This window comes from Sapajus apella, unplaced genomic scaffold, assembly GCF_009761245.1.
Source record: "Sapajus apella isolate SASKATOON/1434 unplaced genomic scaffold, GSC_monkey_1.0 scaffold51, whole genome shotgun sequence".
Lineage (NCBI taxonomy): Eukaryota > Metazoa > Chordata > Mammalia > Primates > Cebidae > Sapajus > Sapajus apella.
In genome coordinates this window covers 2,752,418-2,775,589 of record NW_022436991.1, presented here as the reverse complement: position 1 = coordinate 2,775,589, position 23,172 = coordinate 2,752,418, and the positions used below count along the sequence as shown (strand labels likewise).

Genomic DNA, 23,172 nt, shown 5'->3' with positions numbered 1-23,172 from the left:
GCAGCTTCATACTGCTGTCGTAGTGTAAAGGCAGCCATAGACCATGTGTAAATGAAAGGATGTAGCTTTGTTCCAATAAAACTTTATTAGGGTAAAGTCAGCAGCTGGATTTGGCTATAGTTGACAACTCCTATACTAGGACGCTACAGTAAAAATCTTTGTGCCCATTGATGCTCAGGAAGTCATTGTGTTATTGTGGAGAAGCTTTGCATGCAGACAGGCTGTGGATTTAACTCCATATTGAAGAACTTGGGCAGTGTTTTGTTTTCTGTCTTATTTTTTTGAGCCAGGGTCTCACTCTGTCACCCAGGCTGCAGTGCAGTGGTGCAGTCATAGTTTACTGTAGCCTTAAATTCCTGGTCTCAAGTGATCCTCCCTCCTCATTGTCAGCTCCTTAAGAGGCTGAGACTACAGGTGTGTGTCACAATGCCCAGCTTTTTTTTTTTTTTTTTTTTGAGATGGAGTCTTGCTCTGTTGCCCAGGCTGGAGTGCAGTGGCATGTTCTCAGTTCACCGCAACCTCAGCCTCCCAGGTTCAAGCAATTCTCTTGCCTCAGCCTCCAGAGTAGCTGGGACTACCGGCTTGTACCACCATGTCCAGCTAATTTTTGTATTTTTAGTAGAGACATGGTTTCACCATGTTGGCCAGGATGGTCTCAATCTCTTGATTTCGTGATCTGCCCACCTTGGCCTCCCAAAGTGTTGGGGTTTATAAGTGTGAGCCACTGCTCCTGGCCTGGGCAGATTTTTGAACTTCTCCGACTCTTAATTCTCTTATTAGAAAATGGAAATTAAAGCAAGTAATGAATGTATTGTCCTTTCTCAGGATCTGGAACGTAGAGGGCCAGGTTAAATTGTTATTTCTGTCTTTTCTCTTTTCCCTGTTCCTTTTCTAGCTTGCTTTCCAAGGTGTCAAAAAGGAATTTGATATTTTTTGTAGCTCTTGATATGCATTGCCATATTGCTTTTCAGAACTTACTGTACCCATAGATTGTTACCAGTGGTGTGTACTTGATTTATCATAGCTTTACCAGCATTGGGGAATTTCACTTTAAATGTTTCTTGGAGTCCGGGTGTGGTGGCTCACACCTGTAATCCCAGGACTTTGGGAAGCTGAGGCGGGTGAATCACCTGAGGTCAGGGGTTTTAGACTAGCCTAACCAACATGGTGAAACACCGTCTCTACTAAAAATATAAAAATTAGCTGGGTGTGGTGGTGGGTGCCTGTAATCCCAGCTACTTAGGAGGCTGAGGCAGGATAATCACTTTAAGTGGGAGGCAGAGGTTGCAGTGAGCCGAGATCATGCCACTGCGTTCCAGCCTGGCTGACAGAGTAAGATTCCATCTCAAAAAAAAAAAAAAAAAAAAAAAATTCTTGGTTAATTTGTAGCTATATAATGGTGCCATGTGGTGATTATTAGTGAGCATATAATTTGCATTTCTCCAGCCAAGAGGGAAGATACTCTTTCTTTCTTTTTTTGAGATGGTATCTTGCTCTGTCGCTCAGGCTGGAGTGCAGTGGTGCAATCATTACTTACTGCAGCCTTGACCTATAGGCTCAAGTGATCTTCCTACCTCAGCCTCCCTCATAGCTTGGACTACAGAGGTGAGCCACCACACACAGCTAATTTTTAAAAATCTTTTTGTAGGGATGAGGTCTCACTGTGTTATCCAGGCTGGTCTCACATTTCTAGGCTCAAGTTATTCTCTGGCCTCTACCTTCCAAAATGTAGGGATTGCAGGTGTAAGCCACCATGCTTGGCCTATTGTCACTTTAAAGTTTTTGCACATTTTCATGATAGTGTTTTTTTTCTACAGCAAGAACTGGTGAACTGGGCTAGCCTCCTGTTTTGCAAATAAAGTTTTATTGGAACAAAGCCATATCTATTCATTTACTGTTATCGGTGGTTGTTTTCAGGCTATACAATGGCAGAATTGAGTAACTGTGACAGAGAGTGTATGGTCTGCAAAGCCTAAAATAGATATATATTTCATTGCACTTTAGGTTCTGGGGTACATGTGCAGAACATGCAGGATTGTTGCATAGGTACGTACATGGCAATGTAGTTTGCTGCCTCCGTCCCCGTCACCTATAGCTGGCATTTCTCCTCATGTTATCCCTCCGTAACCTCCCTACCCCCCGCTGTCCCTCCCCTAGTCCCCACCAACAGACCCCAGTGTGTGATGCTCCCCTCCCTGTGTCCATGTGTTCTCATTATTCAACACCTGCCTATGAGGGAGAACATGCGATGTTTGTTTTTCTGCTCTTGTGTCAGTTTGCTGAGAATGATGGCTTCCAGTTTCATCCATGTCCCTACGGAGGACACGAACTCATCGTTTTTTATGGCTGCATAATATTCCATGGTGTATATATGCCACATTTTCCTTGTCCAATCTATCATACATGGGCATTTGAGTTTGTTCCACGTCTTTGCTATTGTAAACAGTGCCACATTGAACATATGTGTCCATGTGTCTTTCTAATAGAATGATTTATAATCCTCTGGATATATACCCAGTACAGCTAGTGCTTGACTCACGACCGTGATTGGGACTGGCAGACCGATCGTAACACGATTTGGTCGTAAGTCGAGTAGGCTATCTGTACAGTTGAAATGGTGCACGCGGAGATGGTAGAGCTGCCGGAAGCTGGTCCGCACTGTCATACACCCAGCTGGGCAACGTTTGTGCTTCCAGAGGAGGAGCAGTCCTGGCTAGCGATTGTGGTTGTAAAGTCAAATGGTCGTAAGTTGCATAGGTCGTAAGTTGATCAATACCTGTAATGGGATTGCTGGGTGAAATGGAATTTCTATTTCTAGGTCCTTGAGGAATCGCCACACTGTCTTCCACAATGGTTGAACTAATTTACACTCCCACCAACAGTGTAAAAGTGTTCCTATTTCTCCACATCCTCTCCAGCATCTGCTGTCTGCAGATTTTTTAATGATTGCCATTCTAACTGGCGTGAGATGGTATCTCAGTGTAGTTTTGATTTGCATTTCTCTAATGACCAGTGATGATAAGCATTTTTTCATATGTTTGTTTGCCTCATATATGTCTTCTTTTGAAACATATCTGTTCATATCCTTCACCCACTTTTGAATGGATTTGTTTATTTTCTTGTAAATCTGTTATAGTTCTTTGTAGATTCTGGATATCAGCCCTTTGTCAGATGGGTAGATTGCAAAATTTTTTTCCCATTCTGCTGGTGACCGATTCACTCTGACTGTTTCTTTTGCTGTGCAGAAGCTCTGACGTTTAATTAGATCCCATTTGTCTATTTTGGCTTTTGTTGCCAATGCTTTTGGTGTTTTAATCATGAAGTCTTTGCCTATGCCTATGTCCTGAATGGTTTTGCCTAGGTTTTCTTATAGGGTTTTTGTGGTGTTAGGTCTTATGTTTAAGTCTTTAATCCATCTGGAGTTAATTTTAGTGTAAAGTGTCAGGAAGGGGTCCAGTTTCTGCTTTCTGCACACTGCTAGCCAGTTTTCCCAACACCATTTATTAAACAGGGAATCCTTTCCCATTCCTTGTTTTTGTCAGGTTTGTCAAAGATCGGATGGTTGTAGATGTGTGGCATTGCCTCCAAGACCTCTGTTCTGTTCCATTGGTCTATGTCTCTGTTTGGTACCAGTACCATGCTGTTTTGATTATTGTAGCCTTGTAATATAGTTTGAAGTCAGGTAGCGTGATGCTTCCAGCTTTGTTCTTTTTGCTTAGAATTGACTTGGCTATGCGGCCTCTCTTTTGGTTCCATATGAAGTTTAAGGTGGTTTCCTCCAGTTCCGTGAAGAGGGTCATAGGTAGCTTGATGGGGATAGCGTTGAATCTACAAATTACTTTGGTCAGTATGGCCATTTTTGCAATATTGATTCTTCCTAACCATTAGCATGGAATGTTATTCCATCTGTTTGTGTCCTCTCTGATTTCCTTGAGCAGTGGTTTGTAGTTCTCCTTGAAGAGGTCCTTTACATCCTTTGTTAGTTGTATTCCTAGGTATTTTATTGTCTTTGCAGCAATTGTGAATGGCAGTTCGTTCTTGATTTGGCTCTCTTTAAGTCTGTTATTGGTGTATAGGAACGCTTGTGATTTCTGTACATTGATTTTGTATCCTGAGACTTTGCTGAAGTTGCTTATCAGTTTCAGGAGATTTTGGGCTAAGAAGCCTAAAATATATACTGTTTTGCTCTTTACAGAAAATGTTTCCCAATCCCTGTTACTAGAGTAAAAAAAATTTTTTTTTGAGATAGAGTCTCACTCTGTTGCCCAGGCTGGAATGCAGTGGTGCAATCTTGGCTCACTGCAACCTTTACCTGCTTGGGTTCAAGTGAGTCTCCTGCGTCAGCCTTTCCAGTAGCTGGGATTATAGATGGGCGCCACCATGCCCTGTCTAATTTTTGTGTTTTCAGTAGAGACTGGGTTTCACCATGTTGGCCAGGCTGGTGTTGAACTCCTTACCTCAAGTGATCCGCCCACCTCGGCCTCCCAAAGTGCTGGGATTACAGGTGTGAGCCCCTGTGCCTGACCTGCTCTAAAGTAAATTGATGGTCTCCATTCTTTGCTCATTTATTTTGTCTTTGATCATAGACCCCATAAGCCCACATAGATGGCCCAAGCCCATCTGCTGCATGTAGAGTCTCCTCTTTGCATTGTGTGGTGGCAGACAGTCTGTCCTTTTGTCCTGGGCCAGCTGTGCCACTTCACCCCACAATACTGGGAGCCAGCGCCCTGACTTTGGGAAAGAGTGATTGTCCATTTTATCTGTACATGTGCTAAGGCTGGAATAGATAAAACCACCACCTCCCTCTGCCCGTGACAGGGATGAGGCAGCTGCTGTGTCCTGGCCAGTTCTGGTCCTCTTTATTTAAAGCAGCCACTTGAGGAGCCACAGAAGTGAACCGTGCCAGAATCTAGATTCAACAACTGTTGAGTTCCTTCTGTGACTGGGGAGTTCGTGAGGCTCCTGTCTCTGTCCCCGTGAGCTCACAGTGCGTAATCCCTTCTGCAGCAGCGATTACACCTCTGCTGTGGTCGGACTGCAGGGCTATGGGAGCACTGTGTAGAGACAGAGTAGTGTGCCCCTGGAGGATTGTTGACAGGAAGGTTTTTCTGAGAAGGGAATGTTTGAGCTGGCCATCAGAAGGTTGGTTTTTCTTTGGTGGCACTTTGATGACGGAGCCCTTTTTCTGTGCTAAGATTGAGCCATTCAAGGAGTGAGCCTGGTTTTGTGGAGGTTGAAGGTACAAGGTTTGGGGTAAAATATTGAGTCTGTCACCTCTAAGCTGTTCTTTAGGTGAATGATCAATGTCTCCAAGCCTCAGTTCCTTTGTGTGTTTCACCAGGGTGGCCAGCCCCCACCTTCCAGATGGATGTAAGGGTTAAACATATGTCGTTATGGCGGCTTGGCGGCAGAACTGGCCCAAGGTGTGTTGTGCTTGGTTCATGCAGAGTTGGCTGGAGTACTTTTCTAACATGCGTATAATTAGGTGCCAACTAACTGACACAAAAAACCTGGATTTTCAGCCTCTCTTGAAAAACCAGGAGATGGGACAATTGCTGGTATTGCCATGAGCTACTGTCTGCCAGAGCTGAGTAGCAGCTGCCATGTCTAGAGGGACACCTGCTCTGCTCTTGTGATCTGTGCCTTGCAAGCCCACCCCGCTCATTTCCATGCCCCACCTGACCCCGTGGGCATTGCAGGGGTCCCTCTTGGTCTTGTGTGTGCCCCAGGCATATATTGGGCAGCCTTTCTCCCACCCTTCTTCTTTACTTCTTTCTTTCAGTTTCTTTATTTGGAATGGTAGTGGATTTTGAGGGGTGGGATGGGAGTGAAACAGTAGCGACAACACTAAAGTCATCATTGGGCTGGTAGCACTAGGCATCCCAGATGCCTGTCAGTGCACCTGAGGATGAATTCTGCAGTGACAACAGGTTGATGATGTCTTTGTTCCCTGTAAGACTCTGTATGTGGGGCCTTGGTTAGAGGGCGAGGGAAGATGAGAGCGTGATTATGATGCAGGCTTGGTCTACAGTGTGCTGGGGATCACTCACATTTAACCATCTAACTGCACGGTGGCTATGAGGTCTTCACACACAGACACTATTATATTAATTTTTAATCTGCCATCCTTATTTCATTGTTTCTGCCAGGGCAGTGGGCTGTTAAATCCGGCCCAAGAACTCTTCGTTACACATTATCTATGGCTTCTTTTCACACTGCAGTGGCAGAGTTGGGTAGTGACAGCAACCCTGTGGCCCACAAAGCCTAAAATACTGACTGTGTGATTTTTTTTCCAGAAAGAGTTTGCTGACCCCCATTCTAGGAAATGCTAAAGGTACAGGTTCAGTGAAAATCAGAAACAAATCATGTGAGGCAGCCTGCCACAGATGCACACGCAGGGCTGACAGAAATGCTGTGTCTGTTGCAGTTTTGTGGGGCACGTTGAGTGAATCATGTAACATCATTGTGTGTATCCTGTAATACCAGTAAGTCATTTATTGTGTATTCATCTGTGCTTCCAGGTGTTCTAGCCCCTGTGTAGATAATTCAGCGCGGGGTTAAGGAAATGAGAGCAATAGGGCCAGAGCTAGGAACAGCGATTGAGACAGAGGTGGCTGTCACTGAGGCCCTTTGCCATGAGACTTGCTGTCTCATGAAGAAAGCTATGCCAGACAGCAGGGAGATAGGGGCACAGCTGGAGGGGCCAGTGGAAGCAAGGCATGGTTTTTATTAAATTTATTTATTTTATTTTAAAAAATATAAATACATATAAATATAAATATGTATGTTTATTTTATTATTTTATTTTCTTTTGAGACAGAATCTCGCCTTGTCACCCAGGCTGGTGTGCAGTGCTGTGATCTCGGCTTACGCAACCTCTGTCTCCCAGGTTCAAGTGATTCTCCAGCTTCAGCCTCCCAAGTAGCTGGGATTACAGGCACGTGCCACCATGCCTGGCTAGTTTTTTGTCTCTTTTTTTTTTTGAGATGGAGTTTTGCTCTTATTGCCCAGGGTAGAGTGCCATGCCACTATCTCAGCTCACAGAAACCTCTGCCTCAGCCTCCCGAGTAGCTGGGATTACAGGTATCTGTCACCAAGCCTAGCTCATTTTTATATTTTTAGTAGAGATGGGATTTCACCATGTTGGCCAGGCTGGTCTTGAACTCCTGGTCTCAAGTGTTCCACCTGCCTTGGCCTCCCAAAGTGCTGGGATTACAGATGAGCCACCGCACCCCACTGGGAGTAGCTTTTCTTCTGTGTGATTCAATACAGGGACTGGGTTCTCCATGCAGTTGCCTTGTCCAGCCCTTGCGAGAATCCTACTGTAGTTCTTTAGAATAGGAACATTTTCTCAGCCAACATCTACCTGTTGCAGTCCTTCTCATAAAAATACTGGGCCAAGAGTGGTGGCTCACACCTGTAATCTCAGCACATTGGGAGACTGAGGCAGGAGGATCATTTGAGGCCCAAAGTTGAAGACCAGCCATGGCAACATAGCGAGACCCTGTGTTTACTAAAAATGCAAAATTAACCAAGTATGGTGGTGTACCCCTGTAATCCTAGCTACCTGAGAAGCTGAGGTGGGAGGATTGCTTGAGCCCAGGAGTTGGAAGCTGCAGTGAGCTATGATCACGATACTGTACTCCAGCCTGGATGACAGAGCCAGACTCCATCTCTTAATTTTTTTTTTTAAATTGAGATGAAAATTACAAAACAAAGAATTAACTGTTGTTCTAAAGCAAGCAATTCAGGGGCATTTAGTACATTTGCATTGTTGTGCAACCAGCACCTCTGTCTAGTTTCAAAACATTTTCGTCACCCAAAGGAAACTCCATATCCTTTAAGCGTCACCCATCCCCCTACCACCCCAGCCCCTGGAAACCACCTGTCTGCCTTCTGTCTCTATGGATTTACCTGTTCTGGTTCTTCCCATTTTTGCAAGCACAGCTCAGGTTCCCACTTGCTCGGTGAGAGTTAGGGAGAGCAGGCTCAGCCTCCACTGCAGCACTTATTTGACTATGTGCCCTTGGGCAGAATTCCTTGCACACAGTGGGTACTCAAAGAGCATTGCCTTCTTTTTCTTTTCTTGCTTGTACCTGCTTAATGTGTTACAAGGATCTCACCAGAGAAATGTCTAGCGTTGCCTCTACCACTGCATTGAGTGGCATCGAAATACCACTATTTTACTGTGGGCTGGGTGTGGTGCCTCACACCTGTAATCTCAGCACTTTGCGAGGCCAAGGTGGGCAGATCACTTGAGGTCAGAAGTTTGAGACTAGCCTGACCAACATGGCGAAACCTCATCTCTACTAAAAATAAAAAAAGAATTAGCCAGGTACAGTGGTGGGCGCCTACAATCCCAGCTACTCAGGAGGCTGAGGCAGGAGAATTGCTTGAACCTGGGAGGGAGAGGCCTCAGTGAGAAGAGATGGTGCCACTGCACTCCAGCCTGGGTGACAGAGTGAGACTAAAAAAAAAGAAAAGAAAAAAAATTCTGTGGCCCACCTCTGTGGAATGGGAGCCAGTTTACTTGGAGCTCCCGGATGTGAGGGTTAAGAAGGAATGCCGGGGCGCCTGGTTGCGTCCTGCTTGTTTACCCCTCCCCACGTGCCAGGCGCCTCTTTCAACCTTTCATCTCCCAGGGCGCTAACACAGAGGTCTGGATTGAATTGATTTGCCTGGGCTTTGGAGAGAAGGTAGCTAGTTGAAAGGACTTCTTGGAGCCAGAGGTCTTGATATCTTGGGGTAAGGGTTGCCAACAACAGTGATGATAGCTAATTTTATTAAGTGCTTGGTATAAACCAGGCATAGTTCTAGGCACGCACAACACAATTTCACTCATTTCATCCTCCGAAGAGGTGGGTTCTCTGATGAAGAGCCTGAAGCAGGGAGGTTAACTAACTTGCTCATGATCACATGGCTGGTGGAGTAAGATTCTAACCCAGGCTATTGTGTTTGTTTGTTTGTTTGTTCGTTTCTCTCTGGTTGCCCAGGCTGTAGTGCAATGGTGCAATCTTGGCTCACTGCAACCTCCACCTCCCAGATTCAAGCGATTCTCCTGCCTCAGTCTCCAAAATAGCTAGGACTATAGGAAGGCTCTACCACGCCCAGCTAATTTTGTATTTTTAGTAGAGATGGGGTTTCATCATGTTGGCCAGGCTGGTATGGAACCCCTGACCTCAGGTGATCTACCCACGTTGGCCTCCCAAAGTGCTGAGATTACAGGCCTGAACCACCCCGCCCGGCTCTTGTTCTTAATTCCTGCTCTCTCCCCAGTAAGTCACTGCAGCTTGAATGCTGATCTGAGACAGAAGGCTAGAGGTTTGTGGTAAAAATTAACGTAGGACCCAAAGGACTCTAAATGTTAAACATTATATCCTGAGGGTTCTAAACATTAAAGGCAAAGGCCAGGCGCTGTGGCTCACACCTGTAATCTTAGCACTTTGGAAGGCCAAGGCAGGCAGATCACCTGAGGTCAGGAGTTGAGACCAGCCTGGCCAACATGGTGAAACCCCATCTCTACTAAAAATACAAAAATTAGCTGGGTGTGGTGGTGTACACCTGTAATCCCAGATACTCCAGAGGCTGAGGCAGTAGAATTGCTTGAACCCGGGAGGTGTAGGTTGCGTTGAGTCCTGATCGTGCCACTGCCCTCCAGCCTAGGCGACAAGAGCAAGAGTCTGTCTACAAATAAACAACAACAACAAAACATTAAAGAGAGTCCCAATTAGGTGACTGACTTTCCCATGCACATGAGGTTTCTGAGTAGAGTTAGGGGGTGACAGCTGACTGTTTTTCTCAGACAGGTTTGTGGACCCCTGGAGGTATTCCCTGGGGTGCCTTTCCATTTTCTGTTTTCATTTTGATGGTGATCTAAATGAGAAATTTAAAGGAAGCCTGCTCTCGTTCACCTGGTTGGCTGTTGGCTGGGGGCTGCCCATGGAGATGAGGATGCAGGAATATGGGGCTGGATTGCTCCTGTGTTGTGAAGTGTTTGCTGAATTTGCAGTGGGCCACTGCTGCAGTTTGTTACAGAGATTGAGGGTGAGTAGGGCTTAGCAGCTGGAAGGTCTGGAGTCCATGGACTTGGAATTGAATTCCCCCTTGGCCACTTCCCAAGGGTCTAGCCTTGGGTAAAGGTCTTTTCCTCCCTGAGTCACAGTTCTCTCTATTGAATGCAGTCACTTTTCCTTCGTTGTCAAGGATTAAATAGGTCAGTCATTTCATGACTTAGCCTGTGGTTGGGACTCAGTAGGTGGCACATTCTTCTTGCTTCTCTCTGAGTGGCAGCAACATTTGAAGCTGGCAGATTCTTCTGGGCCCTGGCGGGGTGTTGTACTCTCCACTGGATTCAGAGGGAGAAAGTAAGAAGGAGACTGGTAGTGTTGATTGCTCTGTCCTCCTGTCTCTGCAGAATCCCCACATTAGCAGACTGTAGAGCTAGGAGGGCATGATCTCATGCAGAAACCAGTGCCCAGACAAGGGAAGTGACTGTCCCTGTCACAAGGCTAGCAAACAGGCCAGGCAGGATGAGAGCTCAGGCCTTGTGACTTCCAGCTCAGTGCTCCCTCCACTGTTCCTCTAGTTGATAAGTGGTCCCGAGACCACCTGTGCTCCCTGCAGCCTATTAAACGCCCTTTCTCTCTTTATTTATTTATTTTTGAGACACTGTCACTCTGTTGCCCAGGCTGGAGTGCATTGGCATGATCTTGGCTCACTGCAACCTCTGCTTTCCAGGTTTGAGTGATTTTCCTTCTTTAGCCTCCTGCGTAGCTGGGATTACAGGTGCCCGCTACCATGCCTGGCTAATTTTTGTATTTTTAGTAGAGATGGGATTTTGCCATATTGGCCAGGGTGATCTTGAACTCCTGAGCTCATGTGATCTGCCCACCTTGGCCTCCCAAAGTTGCTGGGATTATAGCTGTTAGCCACTGTGCCTGGCCCATTGCTGCTTTTTAACTAGGTGTCCATGAGACCTGAGGTCTCTGTGGACCTTGAAGTTTGAGAAGCACTGCATTAAAAAATTATCAGTAGGGAGATGATAGAGATTTTTATTTTCTTTGTACATTTTTTCCTGATTTGTTATTCTATTTTTTTTTCCTACATGAATTGCTGTTATAATGAGAAAAAAATAGCAAAGGCATTTCCAGTGCGGGGAACCCTGTCAGGTTTCCAGTTGGCATTGCTCAAGAGCAGGCAGAACTGTCAGGTCTCATACTTGGAAAAAGGAAGAAAGCAAGCCTGACTTTTCTATTCTGGTGTTAGGGAGGGAAGAGCAGAATCCAAACCCTGGATTCTGAAACAAAGAGCATTTGATTGATAGACACAGGTGTCCAGAGGTGTGGGAGGACCTTGGCCAGATGGGTCTATAGCCATCCTGAGTGATGCCTTGAGATGCCTCATGACTGGTGGGAATGGAGTCTAGGCTATTCCTGATCAAATCCTCTTCCAGAAAAAATACTATTGGTACTTTTTGAAGAGTCAGTTATTTGACTGTGTGACTCAAAGGATCTGCTGACTGATTTTATCACCAGGCCTGGGGGTAAGGCAGGATCCTTGTATCGTCCCAACATAGGCTTTAGAAGTCTTGAGTCAGGATCACAGTTCCACCAATTAGAATTCAAATTTGAACAGAATCTAACCCCATTATCATGGTCCACCAGATCCTATGTGACTGGCCCCTGCATGCCTGTTTGATTGTTCCTTCTGCTTTTTTGCTTTTTGGTCAAGCCACAGCGAATTTCCTTCTAGTCCTGGAAGACAAGAGCTAAGCTTGTCCTGCTTCAGAGCCTCTCCCCTTGCTGTTGCACTGCCTGGAACACTGGCCTGCCATATCTTTCCATAGCTGCTCCTTCTCTTTATAGAGGGCTTAGCTCAAATGTCACCTGTGTAGACAGACCTCAGTGGCTGCCTTGGCTAAAACAGCCTTCTTGCTTCCTCCCTATCCCATCACTCTCTTTGTTTTTTTCTTGCTAGTATAACTCTCTAATACTTTTTCATTGATTAGTTTAATTTTATGCAGTTTGTTTCTTCTTGTTTTCTTTTCTTTTTTTTTTTTTTGAGATAGGGTCTCACTCTGTCACCCAGGCTGGAGTGCAGTGGGACGATTTCAGCTCACTGCAGCCTCTGCCTTCCAGATTCAAATGATCCTTCCACTTCTGCCTCATGAGTAGCTGGGACCATAGGTGTGTGCCACCATCCCTGGCTAATTTTTTGTATTTTTGGTAGATACAGGGCTTCGTTATGTTGCCCAGGCTGGTCTCAAACTCCTGAGCTCAAGCAATCTGCCTGTCTCAGCCTGTCAAAGTGCTGGGATTACAGGTGTGAGCCACCGTGTGCCCACTTTCTAGTAGGATTTTAGCTCCATTTAACTCCTGTGTCCTCAGCTCTTAAAACATTGCCTCACACACAATAGAAGTTAAATAAATCCTGGGTGGATCAGTGCACACAGTCATTTGACTTCTGTGGGCTTCAGCTTTGCCATCTGTGTTTGGGGTCCTGGCTTGTAGGGTGGATGTGAAGGTGAAAGGAGATGATGCATACAGAGTGCCCAGCTTGGTGCCTGGCATGTAGGGTGTGCCCAGCACGTGGTGGTGGTTGTTATCAACCAGCTGGCCCAGGCATGACTGGAGGAGTCACTGATCATCTCTGAGATAACGCCCCACAGCTGCTCCCTGATGCAGCCCACCTAGAGTTGCCCAAGACACAATCAGCCTGACGGCAATTCAGCGCTTGCCATGTGGAGCATGTGCCCTTGAAACTTGAATTTCAGTATCCTTTGAAGTCAGTGTGCTCTGTGTCTGGTGCGTCATATTCCGTGGCTTTGTATCTTGCTTGGAGGTATTGGGCCTCTTGTGGAGATCAGGTGTGGCTCCGACAACTGTCTGCCTGGTGCTTTCAAGTGCCCATACTCTAGACCTTAAATGGAAGTTCAGTGTATGTCATGTGTGTCAGTTGGGGATGCTTTTGGCTGCGAGTAACAGCCCAGTGTGTGGTGGTGTGGAAAAATAGGGTTATTATTTTGTGAGAATTAGCTTGTTTCTAGTCTTGGCTTAACAACTCAGTGATCTAAGGGCTGGTGTCTTTGTGATTCTCTAGGTCTTTCCCTCAGGCTCATGACTTCATGGTGGCAAAATGCTACTCCAGCTCCACCCAACATGTTTATGATTAAGGCATGAAGGATGGAGGACGGAATGATGCCGTTTATAGCTTTTCTTTATATCAGAAAGGAATCTTTCCCAGAACTCTCCCAGTAAACTTTTGCTGGCTTCTCATTGGCCAGACTGCTTAAGTTCAGACTCAGCTGCTGAGAAAAGGAGTAATCAGGTTTTTCAGCTTGGATTGCTGAAGGTAGCATGGAAAAAGGATGTTGGAGATGGTAGTGAGATCAGCCAGTGAGCAGTGCCCACTGTGTTGGGAAACATATTTTATTTTAGGCTGCTGGTTGACAATTGGGGACTGTTTTGATTCCCAGGGGACATATGGGATTACATGGAGACATTTTTGTTATAACTCAGGGTTTGTGTGTGCTAATGGCATGTAGTGTGTAGAGGCTAGGGATGCTGCTAAACATTCTACAATATCAGTAATGCCAAGGGTTGAGAAGCCCTTAGACCATGCTAGCCATGTTCTTCAAATTTGGGGAAAATTAGTTTAGCTGTTTTTCTTTGATGCAGTAACAGGCAGTGGGCAAACTTCATTGTAATGTTATAGATTATTGGTACCTGGTCATGGTATTGATTTTGTTAAAGATCAGTAGCAATGGACTGATCTAGTTGGGGACAACCATGTACCATAATGTCAGAAAGTCTTAATAGCAGACAAGCATCAAGCAGAACTAATGAAGCCTCATTCCATTTTAGGATCACAGAACAATGACAAAAGACAATTTCTGCTGGAGCGACTGCTGGATGCAGTGAAGCAGGTAAGCAAAAAGCACACATTTGCCTTTTTGGTCGAGTAGTGGTGTCAGATAATTAATATAGGTCATTTCTTCCCCATAACATACATAGACTAACTCCCACTTTATATCTGGGAACAGTGAAGCGATCTAATCATTTTCCCCAGGAAATGATAGAGCAGGGAAAGTGGTCAGAGTTGGGTTGGAAGAAGTCCCGTGTCTTGAATTTCCAAAGCCCTCTAGAGGACCCCATCCTTCATGATGTCCCTTCAAGAAGGGCATTGGGCAAGGTGCAGTGGCTCACACCTATAATCTCAGCACTTTGGGAGGTCAAGGCGGGCAGATCACTCACTTGAGGTCAGGAGTTTGAGACTAACCTGGCCAACATGGTGAAACCTGTCTGTACTAAAAATACTAAAATTAGCCGGGCATGGTGGCAGACACCTGTAATCCCAGCTACTTGGGAGGCTGAGGCAGGAGAATCGCTTGAACTTGGGAGGTGGAGGTTGCAGTGAGCCGAGATCATGGCATTGTACTCCAGCCTGGTGATAGAGTGAGACTCTGTCTCATAAAAAAAAAAAAAAAAAAAAATAAAAGAAAAAAAAAAGAGCCTTGATGTGGGTTTCAAAGTCTCATTGTCTCATTTTCAAGCATTTGTGTTTGAGGGCAACTCTGAGGGGTACAGAGGTGGTGGTCTGGAGTTAGGACCGCTGAGCACAAGAAGACTAGGACAGGGAGGAAGGAGGCCATGCCTGGGGTCCTCTGCTGCTGCCCCCAGCTATGTGGACACTCCAGGTGGCTCTGCGGTGATCGCTGTGATACTGTTTCTGATGCTTGGCTCCGGCTGGGCTTGGAAGCAAGCCTGGACGTGAGACTGGAATCTGCTTGCTGCATGTACCAGATGCGTGCTACTGTTAGCTGTCATTGATCACACCTTCACTGTGTGCCAGGCTCTCCGCTAAGCACTTTATATTTAATCCTTCCAACTACACTGTGAGATTATAGTTCCTGCAATTGGTTTCATTTTACGGGTGAAGAAACTGAAGCTCAGAGAGATCCAATACTTGCTCAAGGTGTCATTTAGTAAGTGGCAGAGGTAGGATCCAAATCTGGGAATTCTAGGAGCTCACTTTTGGAAGGTGCAGTTGACAATTATATGTGTGTAATTACACTATAGGGAGGTAAGTACTTTAATAGGGGTATGTGTTAAATTTTTAAATTTTTTTTAGAGACAAGGTCTTGCTGTTGCCCAGGCTTGAGCTCAGTGGTACCATCATAGCTCATTGTAACCTCGAACTCCTGGGCTTAAGCAATCCTTCCACCTTAGCCTCATGAGTGGCTGGGACTGCATACAGGTGCACGACACCACATGTGGACAGGATGTATGTTGAGTATTGAAGTGAGCCCAGAGAATGTAGCATCTACACAAGACTTGAGGCATTGTGTGGTAGGAAGGACACAGGCTTTGGGCTCAGATGTAGCTGGAATTGAAGGCCAGCTTTACTTCTTCAGCTCTGTGTGTACAGGGACAACTCATGCACCCTCCCTGAGCATCCTTCTTCTGTTCTGTAACTGGGTCACTTAGCTGTGTACGGCTGCTGAGGGAATTGGCTTGTCAAAGCAGGTAAGGGGCCCGGACAGAGCCTGGTCCTCTGTTAATATGGTAACATCTGGAGCCCATGTTATTAGCTTGTTCTTTCTTTGCTGCAGAAATGGAAAATATAATAAAGTGAGGAGGCAAGTTGAACTACTTTAAATGTGGCAGTTAGAGAGAAATAAATTGGAGGTTATGCCCAGAGCTTTTTTTTTTTTTTTTTTTTTTTGCGATGGAGTCTAGCTCCATTGCTGAGGCTGGAGTGCAGTGGCATGATCTCAGCTGACTGCAACCTCTGTCTCCTAGGTTCAAGTGATTCTCCTGCCTCAGCCTTCCGAGTAGCTGGGACTATAGCTGTGTACCACTGGGCCCAGCTAATTTTTGTATTTTATTTTATTTTTGAGATGGAGTTTTGCTCTTGTTGCCCAGACTGGAGTGCAATGGCACGATCTTGGCTCACTGCAGCCTCCACCTCCCTGGTTCAAGTGATTCTCCTGCCTTAGTGTCCCAATTAGCTGGGATTTTAGGCGCAAGCCATCATGCCCAGCTAATTTTGTATTTTTAGTAGAAATGGGGTTTCTCCATTGGTCAGGCTGGTGTCTAACTCCAAACCTCAGGTGACCTGACTGCCTCGGCCTTCCAAAATGCTGGGATTACAGGTATGAGCCAGTGTGCCTGTATTTTATTTTTAAATTTTTATTTATTTATTTATTTTTGAGACCGAGTCTTTTTTTTTTTTTTTTTTTTTAGACGGGGTTTCACTCATATTACCCAGACTGGAGTGCAATGGCGCGATCTCGGCTCACCGCAACCTCCACCTCCTGGGTTCAGGCAATTCTCCTGCCTCAGCCTCCTGAGTAGCTGGGATTACAGGCACGCAACACCATGCCCAGCTAGTTTTTTGTATTTTTAGTAGAGACGGGGTTTCACCATGTTGACCAGGATGGTCTCGATCTCTTGACCTCGTGATCCACCCGCCTCGGCCTCCCAAAGTGCTGGGATTACAGGCTTGAGCCACCGTGCCCGGCCGAGACTGAGTCTTACTCTGTGGCCCAGCCTGGAATGCAGTGGCGTGATCTCAGCTCACTGCAACCTCTGTCCCCCAGATTAAAGCAATTCTCCTACCTCAGCCTCCTGAGTAGCTGGGATTACAGGTGCCCGCCACCATGACCAGCTAATTTTTGTATTTTTAGTAGAGATGGGGTTTCATCATATTAGCTAGGTTAGTCTTGAACTCCTGACCTCAGGTGATCCACCCGCCTTGGACTCCCAAAGTGTTGGGATTTCATGCATGAACCATTGTGCCCGGCCAATTTTTGTATTTTTTTAGTAGCGGCAGGGTTTCATCACATTGACCAGGCTGGTCTTGAACTCCTGGCCTCAGGTGATCCACCCACCTTGGCCTCCCAAAGTGCTGGGATTACAGATGTGAGCCACCATATCTGGCCTGCTGTTATTGTCATTTTGAGGGTTAAAGTGTTGTATATGACTTTTTTTGCATATGACTTTCATAAATAAACTTTATTGATGTATAATTTACATAAAATAAAATACAGTATTTTAAGTGTACAGTTTCATGTGTTTTGACTAATGTGTCATTTAAAATTATATATATACACACACACACACACCCCCCAATACACACACACACACACACACACACACACACAAAATGTAGTAGTTTTGATAATAAGTTTAGGAATCCTGCAAGACTGCTGCACATAGCAGAGATCCTGTACCTTTAAAAGAAAAAAGACAGTAGTAGGCCAGGCGCGGTGGCTCACACCTGTAATCCCAGTGCTTGGGGAGGTTGGGGTAGGACGATATCTTGAGGCCAGGAGTATGATACCAGCTTGGGCAACATAGTGAGACTCCTGTCTCTGCAAAAAATAAAAAATACGAGTTGAACCTGATGGCATGTGCCTGTAATCCCAGCTGTTTGGGAGGCTGCGGTCGGAGAATTGCTTGAGCCCAGGTATTCAAGGTTGCCTTGAACTGTGATGGCACCACTACACTTCAACCTGGGTGACAGAACCAGACCCTATTTTTTTGTTTCTTTGAAGAAAATTAGAGATTGGGCACGGTGGCTCACACCTGTAATCCCAGCACTTTGGGAGGCCAAGGTGGGTGGATCATGAGGTCAGTAGTTCGAGACCAGCCTGACCAACAGGGTGAAACCCTGTCTCTACTAAAAATACAAAAGTTAGCTGGGTGTGGTGGCATGTGCCTGTAATCCTAGCTACTCAGGAGGCTGAGGGAGGAGAATTGCTTGAATCTGGGAAGCAGAGGTTGCAGTGAGCCAAGATGGCACCACTGTGCTCCAGCCTAGGCGATAGAGCAAGAATCCGTCAAAAAAAAAAGGAAAAGAAAACTAGAATAGTGGATAATGTTGATGGTTGCACAACATTGTAAATGGAAATTTACACCTAAAGATGGTTAAAATGGCAAAGTATATGTTCTCTATATTTTCATTTTACCAATTCAGAAAGTAGCCTGGTTTCATTTTTATCCACTCTCAGTAAATTGTCATTCCGCACAACAGGATGACTCGTATGAGGCTGTTGTAATGTCATAGCCAGTCATAACAACGCCGGGGCTCTGTCCAAAGGGACCCATCAGTGCAGGTTGGTGGAACTTGTAGTTATCACCCATGAAGAGCTTTGTGTTGTAGACAGTTAGCTGCTGACAGCATGAGCAGCTTCCTGGATGATGCACAGATAGCTGTGTGTTTTGTTTTCCTGTTAGCATTGTTTTCCCATAAGGCTTGTTTCTGTACAAGTTTGGGGTACAGGAGATAAGAGTTTCCTTTAAGTGGCAGCTTGAAGGCTGGGGTATGCACCTTCTTAAGTCTTGTGCTGATACCCAGGGCACAGGGACGTCCTGATGTGGCGTGCAGAGCTTCTGGTCCTGTGTCCCCTTCCTGACCCTTAAGCCTTGTGTGGGTTGTTTTGTGATGTTTTGAGCATCCCATCCCAACAGCTGATCTCAGCAACTTCTTTTTCTGTGCAGTGCCAGATCCGCTTTGGAGGGAGAAAGGAGATCGCCTCGGATTCCGACAGCAGGTAAATATGTCTCTTCTAAAATCATTGACCATCGAGGTTGAAAAGGCAACAGAAGGTGACTGGCTTCTGTGCTCTGCCTCTGCAGCCGAGAGGTACAGTGCAGAAATTTGAGTCACCCGTGGATTCTCTATGCAGTGACTACTCATCTCAAACACTCCACATTTTCCATAATTCTCTTTCTAGGAATCTATTCTGAAGGAATTATTCAAGATACCTTTCCATATAAAGTTATTTTCAGGATAGGTAATAATTATAAGAACTTAGATGTCTAAATACCCAATAATTGGGAAATAGTTAAATAAAGTATAATGCATTAATAGGATGGAATGTTATATAGTCATTAAAAATGATATTTATATAGAATTTGTTTTCTTTTTTTTTTTTTTTTTGGGGGACAGAGTTTCGCTGTTGTTACCCAGGCTGGAGTGCAATGGCGCTATCTCGGCTCACCGCAACCTCCGCCTCCTGGGTTCAGGCAATTCTCCTGCCCCAGCCTCCTGAGTCGCTGGGATTACAGGCACGCGCCACCATGCCCAGCTAATTTTTTTATAGTTTTAGTAGAGACCGGGTTTCACCGTGTTGACCAGGATGGTCTCGATCTCTTGACCTTGTGATCCACCCGCCTCGGCCTCCCAAAGTGCTGGGATTACAGGCTTGAGCCACCGCGCCCGGCCCATAGAATTTGTTTTCAACAGAAAAGCACGTAGGTAGTGATTTAAAAATATGTATGTAGTAAAAGGCATATGTTGTAAAAAGAGCAGGATATGAAATTCTATGGATGCAGAGTGGTCCTAGCTATGTCAGATAGCACTGGCCAAATACACTGAAATGTGGCCTGAGGTAGCAGTAATGGGTAAGAATATTGGGAATATTGCTTTCTGGTATGTTTCATGTTTTTTACTGTGATTATCTGTTTCTTTTATGATAACAAGCATTTCCTAAAAATGGGCCAGATGCGGTGGCTCATGCCTGTAATCGCAGCACTTTTCGAGTCCTAGGCAGGGGGATCCCTTGAGGTCAGGAGTTCAAGACCAGGCTGGCCAACATGGAGAAACCCTGTCTCTACTAAAAATACAAAAACTAGCTGGGCGTGGTGGTACACACCTATAGTCCCAGCTACTTGGGAAGTTGAGGCAGGAGACTTGCTTAAGCCCAGACTAATTTTGGGGAAAATCAAGGGTTTGGGGGTGGAGGTTGCAGTGAGCTGAATTTGCACTACAACTTTCCAGCCTGGGTGACAAAGTGAGACAGAGTGAGACTGTGTCTCAAAAAAAAAAAAAAAAAAAAAAATCTTAAAAATGGCCATTGACATTCACAACCCAGGAAAGGCTGACATAATTGCATAAGCTGTTAACATTGGCTGGAAGGAGACACATAGGACTTGGCAAAGGTAGGAGACACAGAGGCATCCAGTCCTTGCTGCAAATGCGTTGTGAGCTCAGTCAGAGCTGAGTCGTGCTCTGCAGACCCTGGGGTGGCAGGAGGGACTTTACTGCATAGGAAGGAAAGGGAAGGGAACTTATTTGCTCAACGTTCATCTCATCCTGGAAACTGTTCATGTCCCCCACCCTCTCACCCTAGCCACCCACCCATGTCCATCATTCCTTTTTCAGTCCTTTCCTTCCTTTGTTCTTCTGTAAAACTTTAACAGCCATGAGTAAAGCATGTAGACCTGCCTGGAATAGAGCTATGTGGGTGATTTGAAACTGGCATAGGTTTAAAATGATACATCTTATAATCCATTCCTTCTTTGCTTAGGTTTTCTCCATGACATGTATCACCCTCCAACAGACTATATATACATTCAGCTTTTTAATTTTGCTTATTATCTGTCTCTTGTCACTATAATGTCAGCTATGTTCAGGCAGGGATGTTTTGCTGTCTTGTTTACAGATGTCTCTCCAGTGCCTAGAAGCATCTAGAAGGTACTCAGTAAAGATTTGTTATCCAGATGAGTATGTGTATTACATACTCATCCATCATCATGAAAGGATGTTTCTCCATTTTAAAAAAAAAATTTACTTCTCAGTGTTTTACACAAGCACTTTGTGCCTATCATACATTAGATTCTCAGTATATGTTTGTGGCATTAGATCATTAGGCTGATTGATCAATTTAGTCCTTCTTGAGGGCCTGGCCTTGGTCTATACAGGGATCCAAGGTCTGCTTGCATCAGAATCTCCTGGGAGGCTTATTGATGATGCATTGTCTAAGTCCCATCCTAGTTGTTCTGGAGCAGGATGTGTATATGTGCATGAATGTGTGTGTGTATGTACTGAAGCCGAGGAGCCTGCTGAGAATTTGCATTTCAGCAGGCTCCCCAGGTGATTCTGCTGGACACCAAAGCTTCCAGTGCAGTCAGTTTTTAAGGGCCTGAGATGCAGAGGTAATTAGGAAGGACTCCCCTTTCCTGGCCAGGTTGGTTTGTCTGTGTGTTTGTGTGTGTGTGGTGGGTGTCTGAATATACACGACTTCTTGATCAATTTTCTTTATTACCATGCTGTCCATTTTCTGAGAGAGGCAATCCTCCTCTGAATGTTAGGTTAATGTGTTCTTACACAGGGTATGCCTCATCCAAAAACCCAAAATTAGAATGCTCCAAAATCCAAAACTTTTTGAGTACCAACATGATGCTCAAGGAAATGCTAATGGCAGCAAGTTGGATTTTGGATTTTTGGGTTAGGCACGCCTAACTGATAAGTATATAATACGCATATGCCGTAGTCCAGAAAAATCTGAAATTGGAAACATTTCTGATTCTAAATATTTTGGATAAGGAATACTGAACCTGTATAATAGAATTTACTGCCATAACCTTTGTTACAGAAAATGTTGTTTTATAGTCGAAAAAAAAAGTTAATTCCTTCTGTGACAACTGTCATTTATGGCTAAAAGGAGTACACTGCTTACTATTAATAATAATAGGCCAGGTGCTGTGGCTCATGTCTGTAATCCCAATGCTTTGGGATGCTAAGGTAGGAGAATTGCTTGAGGCCACTAGTTTAAGGCTGCAGTGAGCTATGATCGTGTCATTGCACTCCACCCTGGGCGATAGACAGAGACCCTGTCTCTAAAAACAAACAAAAAGTAATAATAATAGTTATAGTATGTGACTGCCTTTGTTGTGTTTTATTTATGTTGACGCTTAGTCCTCAGGAGGAGTAGAGGTATTATCCTTTCTTTTTTTGTGAAACAGGGTCTTGCTCTGTCGCTCAGTCTGGAGTGCAGTGGTGTGATCATGGTTCACTGCAGCCTCAACCTCCCAGGCTCAAGACCTTCCCACTTCAGCCTCCCAGGTAGCTGGGACTACAGATGCAAGCCACCATGCCTGGCTAATTTTTGCATTTTTTGTAGAGATGAGGTCTCACTATGTTGCCCAGGCTGGTCTCGAACTTGTGGACTCAAGTGATCCTCCCACCTTGGCCTCCCAAAGTGTTGGGATTACAGGTGTGAGCCACACTGTGCCTGGGTTATCCCTTTTTTACTGTTGAGAAAACAGATGCAGAGAGGCAAAATGCTACAGCCTAGGTTAGACATTTTGGAAGGGCCAGAGTTCCATGGTCTGTTCTTTTTCTGTTGTGATATTTAGTGACTAAATTGGCTTTGAGGCTGGGTTTAAAAAAAAAATATTCTCCTTTACCCCAGGGGGATTCCTTCTTAATATCAGAGCCTTGGTCTTACCTTTGAAATATTTTTGGCTAAAGGTGGCACCACCTTCATGTTGGAAAGGCCACATCATCATCCATATTCTGTGAGAAAGTTGAATCTCAGCTGGGCACAGTGGCTCACACCTGTAATCCCAGCTCTTTGGGAGGCTGAGGTGGGCAGATCACTTGAGGTCAGGAGTTTAAAACCAGCCTGGCCAACATGGTGAAACCCAGTCTGTACTAAAAATACAAAAATTAGCCAAGTGTGTTGGCACATGCCTGTAATCCCAGCTACTTGGGAGGCTTAGACCAAAGAATCGCCTGAACCTGGGTGGCAGAGATTGCAGTGAGCCATGACTGCACCACTGCAATACAGCCTGGGTGAAAGAGTGAGACTGCATCTCAAAAAAATAACTAAAAAAGTCCTCATGCAGTGGCTCACGCCTATAATCCCAGCACTTTGGGAGGCCGAGGCAGGCAGATCACCTGAAGTCGGGAGTTCGAGGCCAGCCTGACTAACATGGAGAAACCCTGTCTCTACTAAAATGCAAAGTTAGCTGGGTATGGTAGCACAGTCCTGTAATCCCAGCTACTCGGGAGGCTGAGACAGGAGAATCACTTGAACCTGCGGAGGTTGCAGTGAGCTGAGATTGCGCCATTACACTCCAACCTGGGCAACAAGAGAGAAACTCCTTAAAAACAAAACAAAAAACCCCAAAAAACCAAAAACAAAAACCAAAAAAAAAATTTAAAAAAGGAAGAAAATATGAAATATTGGTTGGCTGCTTGTTTGTCATTTTCCTCCCTTATTCCTTCCTGTCTCTATTGTTAAGCACAATTATTGGCATAAAAGAGGTTTTCAATACCCATTTTAGACTGCATTCTAGCCTGGGCAATAAAGCAAAACTCCTGTTCTGTCTCCCTCTTTCTCTTCCTCTTTCTTTCTCTCATTCTTTTTTTTTCCTTCTT

The 23,172-nt window shown here is 45.1% G+C and overlaps 1 protein-coding gene across 8 annotated transcripts in view; it reads left to right on the top strand.

Moving 5' to 3' along the window:
- SNX29 (sorting nexin 29) overlaps positions 1-23,172 on the top strand; it is a 588,630-nt gene that overhangs the window by 11,275 nt on the left and 554,183 nt on the right. For 2 of the 8 annotated variants that reach the window (XR_004258239.1, XM_032243345.1), the window contains exons 1-3: positions 5,007-5,142; positions 13,863-13,924; positions 18,504-18,556. Coding sequence is in view for 4 of the 8 variants with exons in the window: in XM_032243345.1 (XP_032099236.1) it covers positions 5,046-5,142; positions 13,863-13,924; positions 18,504-18,556 (212 nt within the window). In the remaining 4 variants the exon portion in view is untranslated. The other 6 variants (XM_032243339.1, XM_032243343.1, XM_032243340.1 and 3 more) reach the window with 6 other exon arrangements.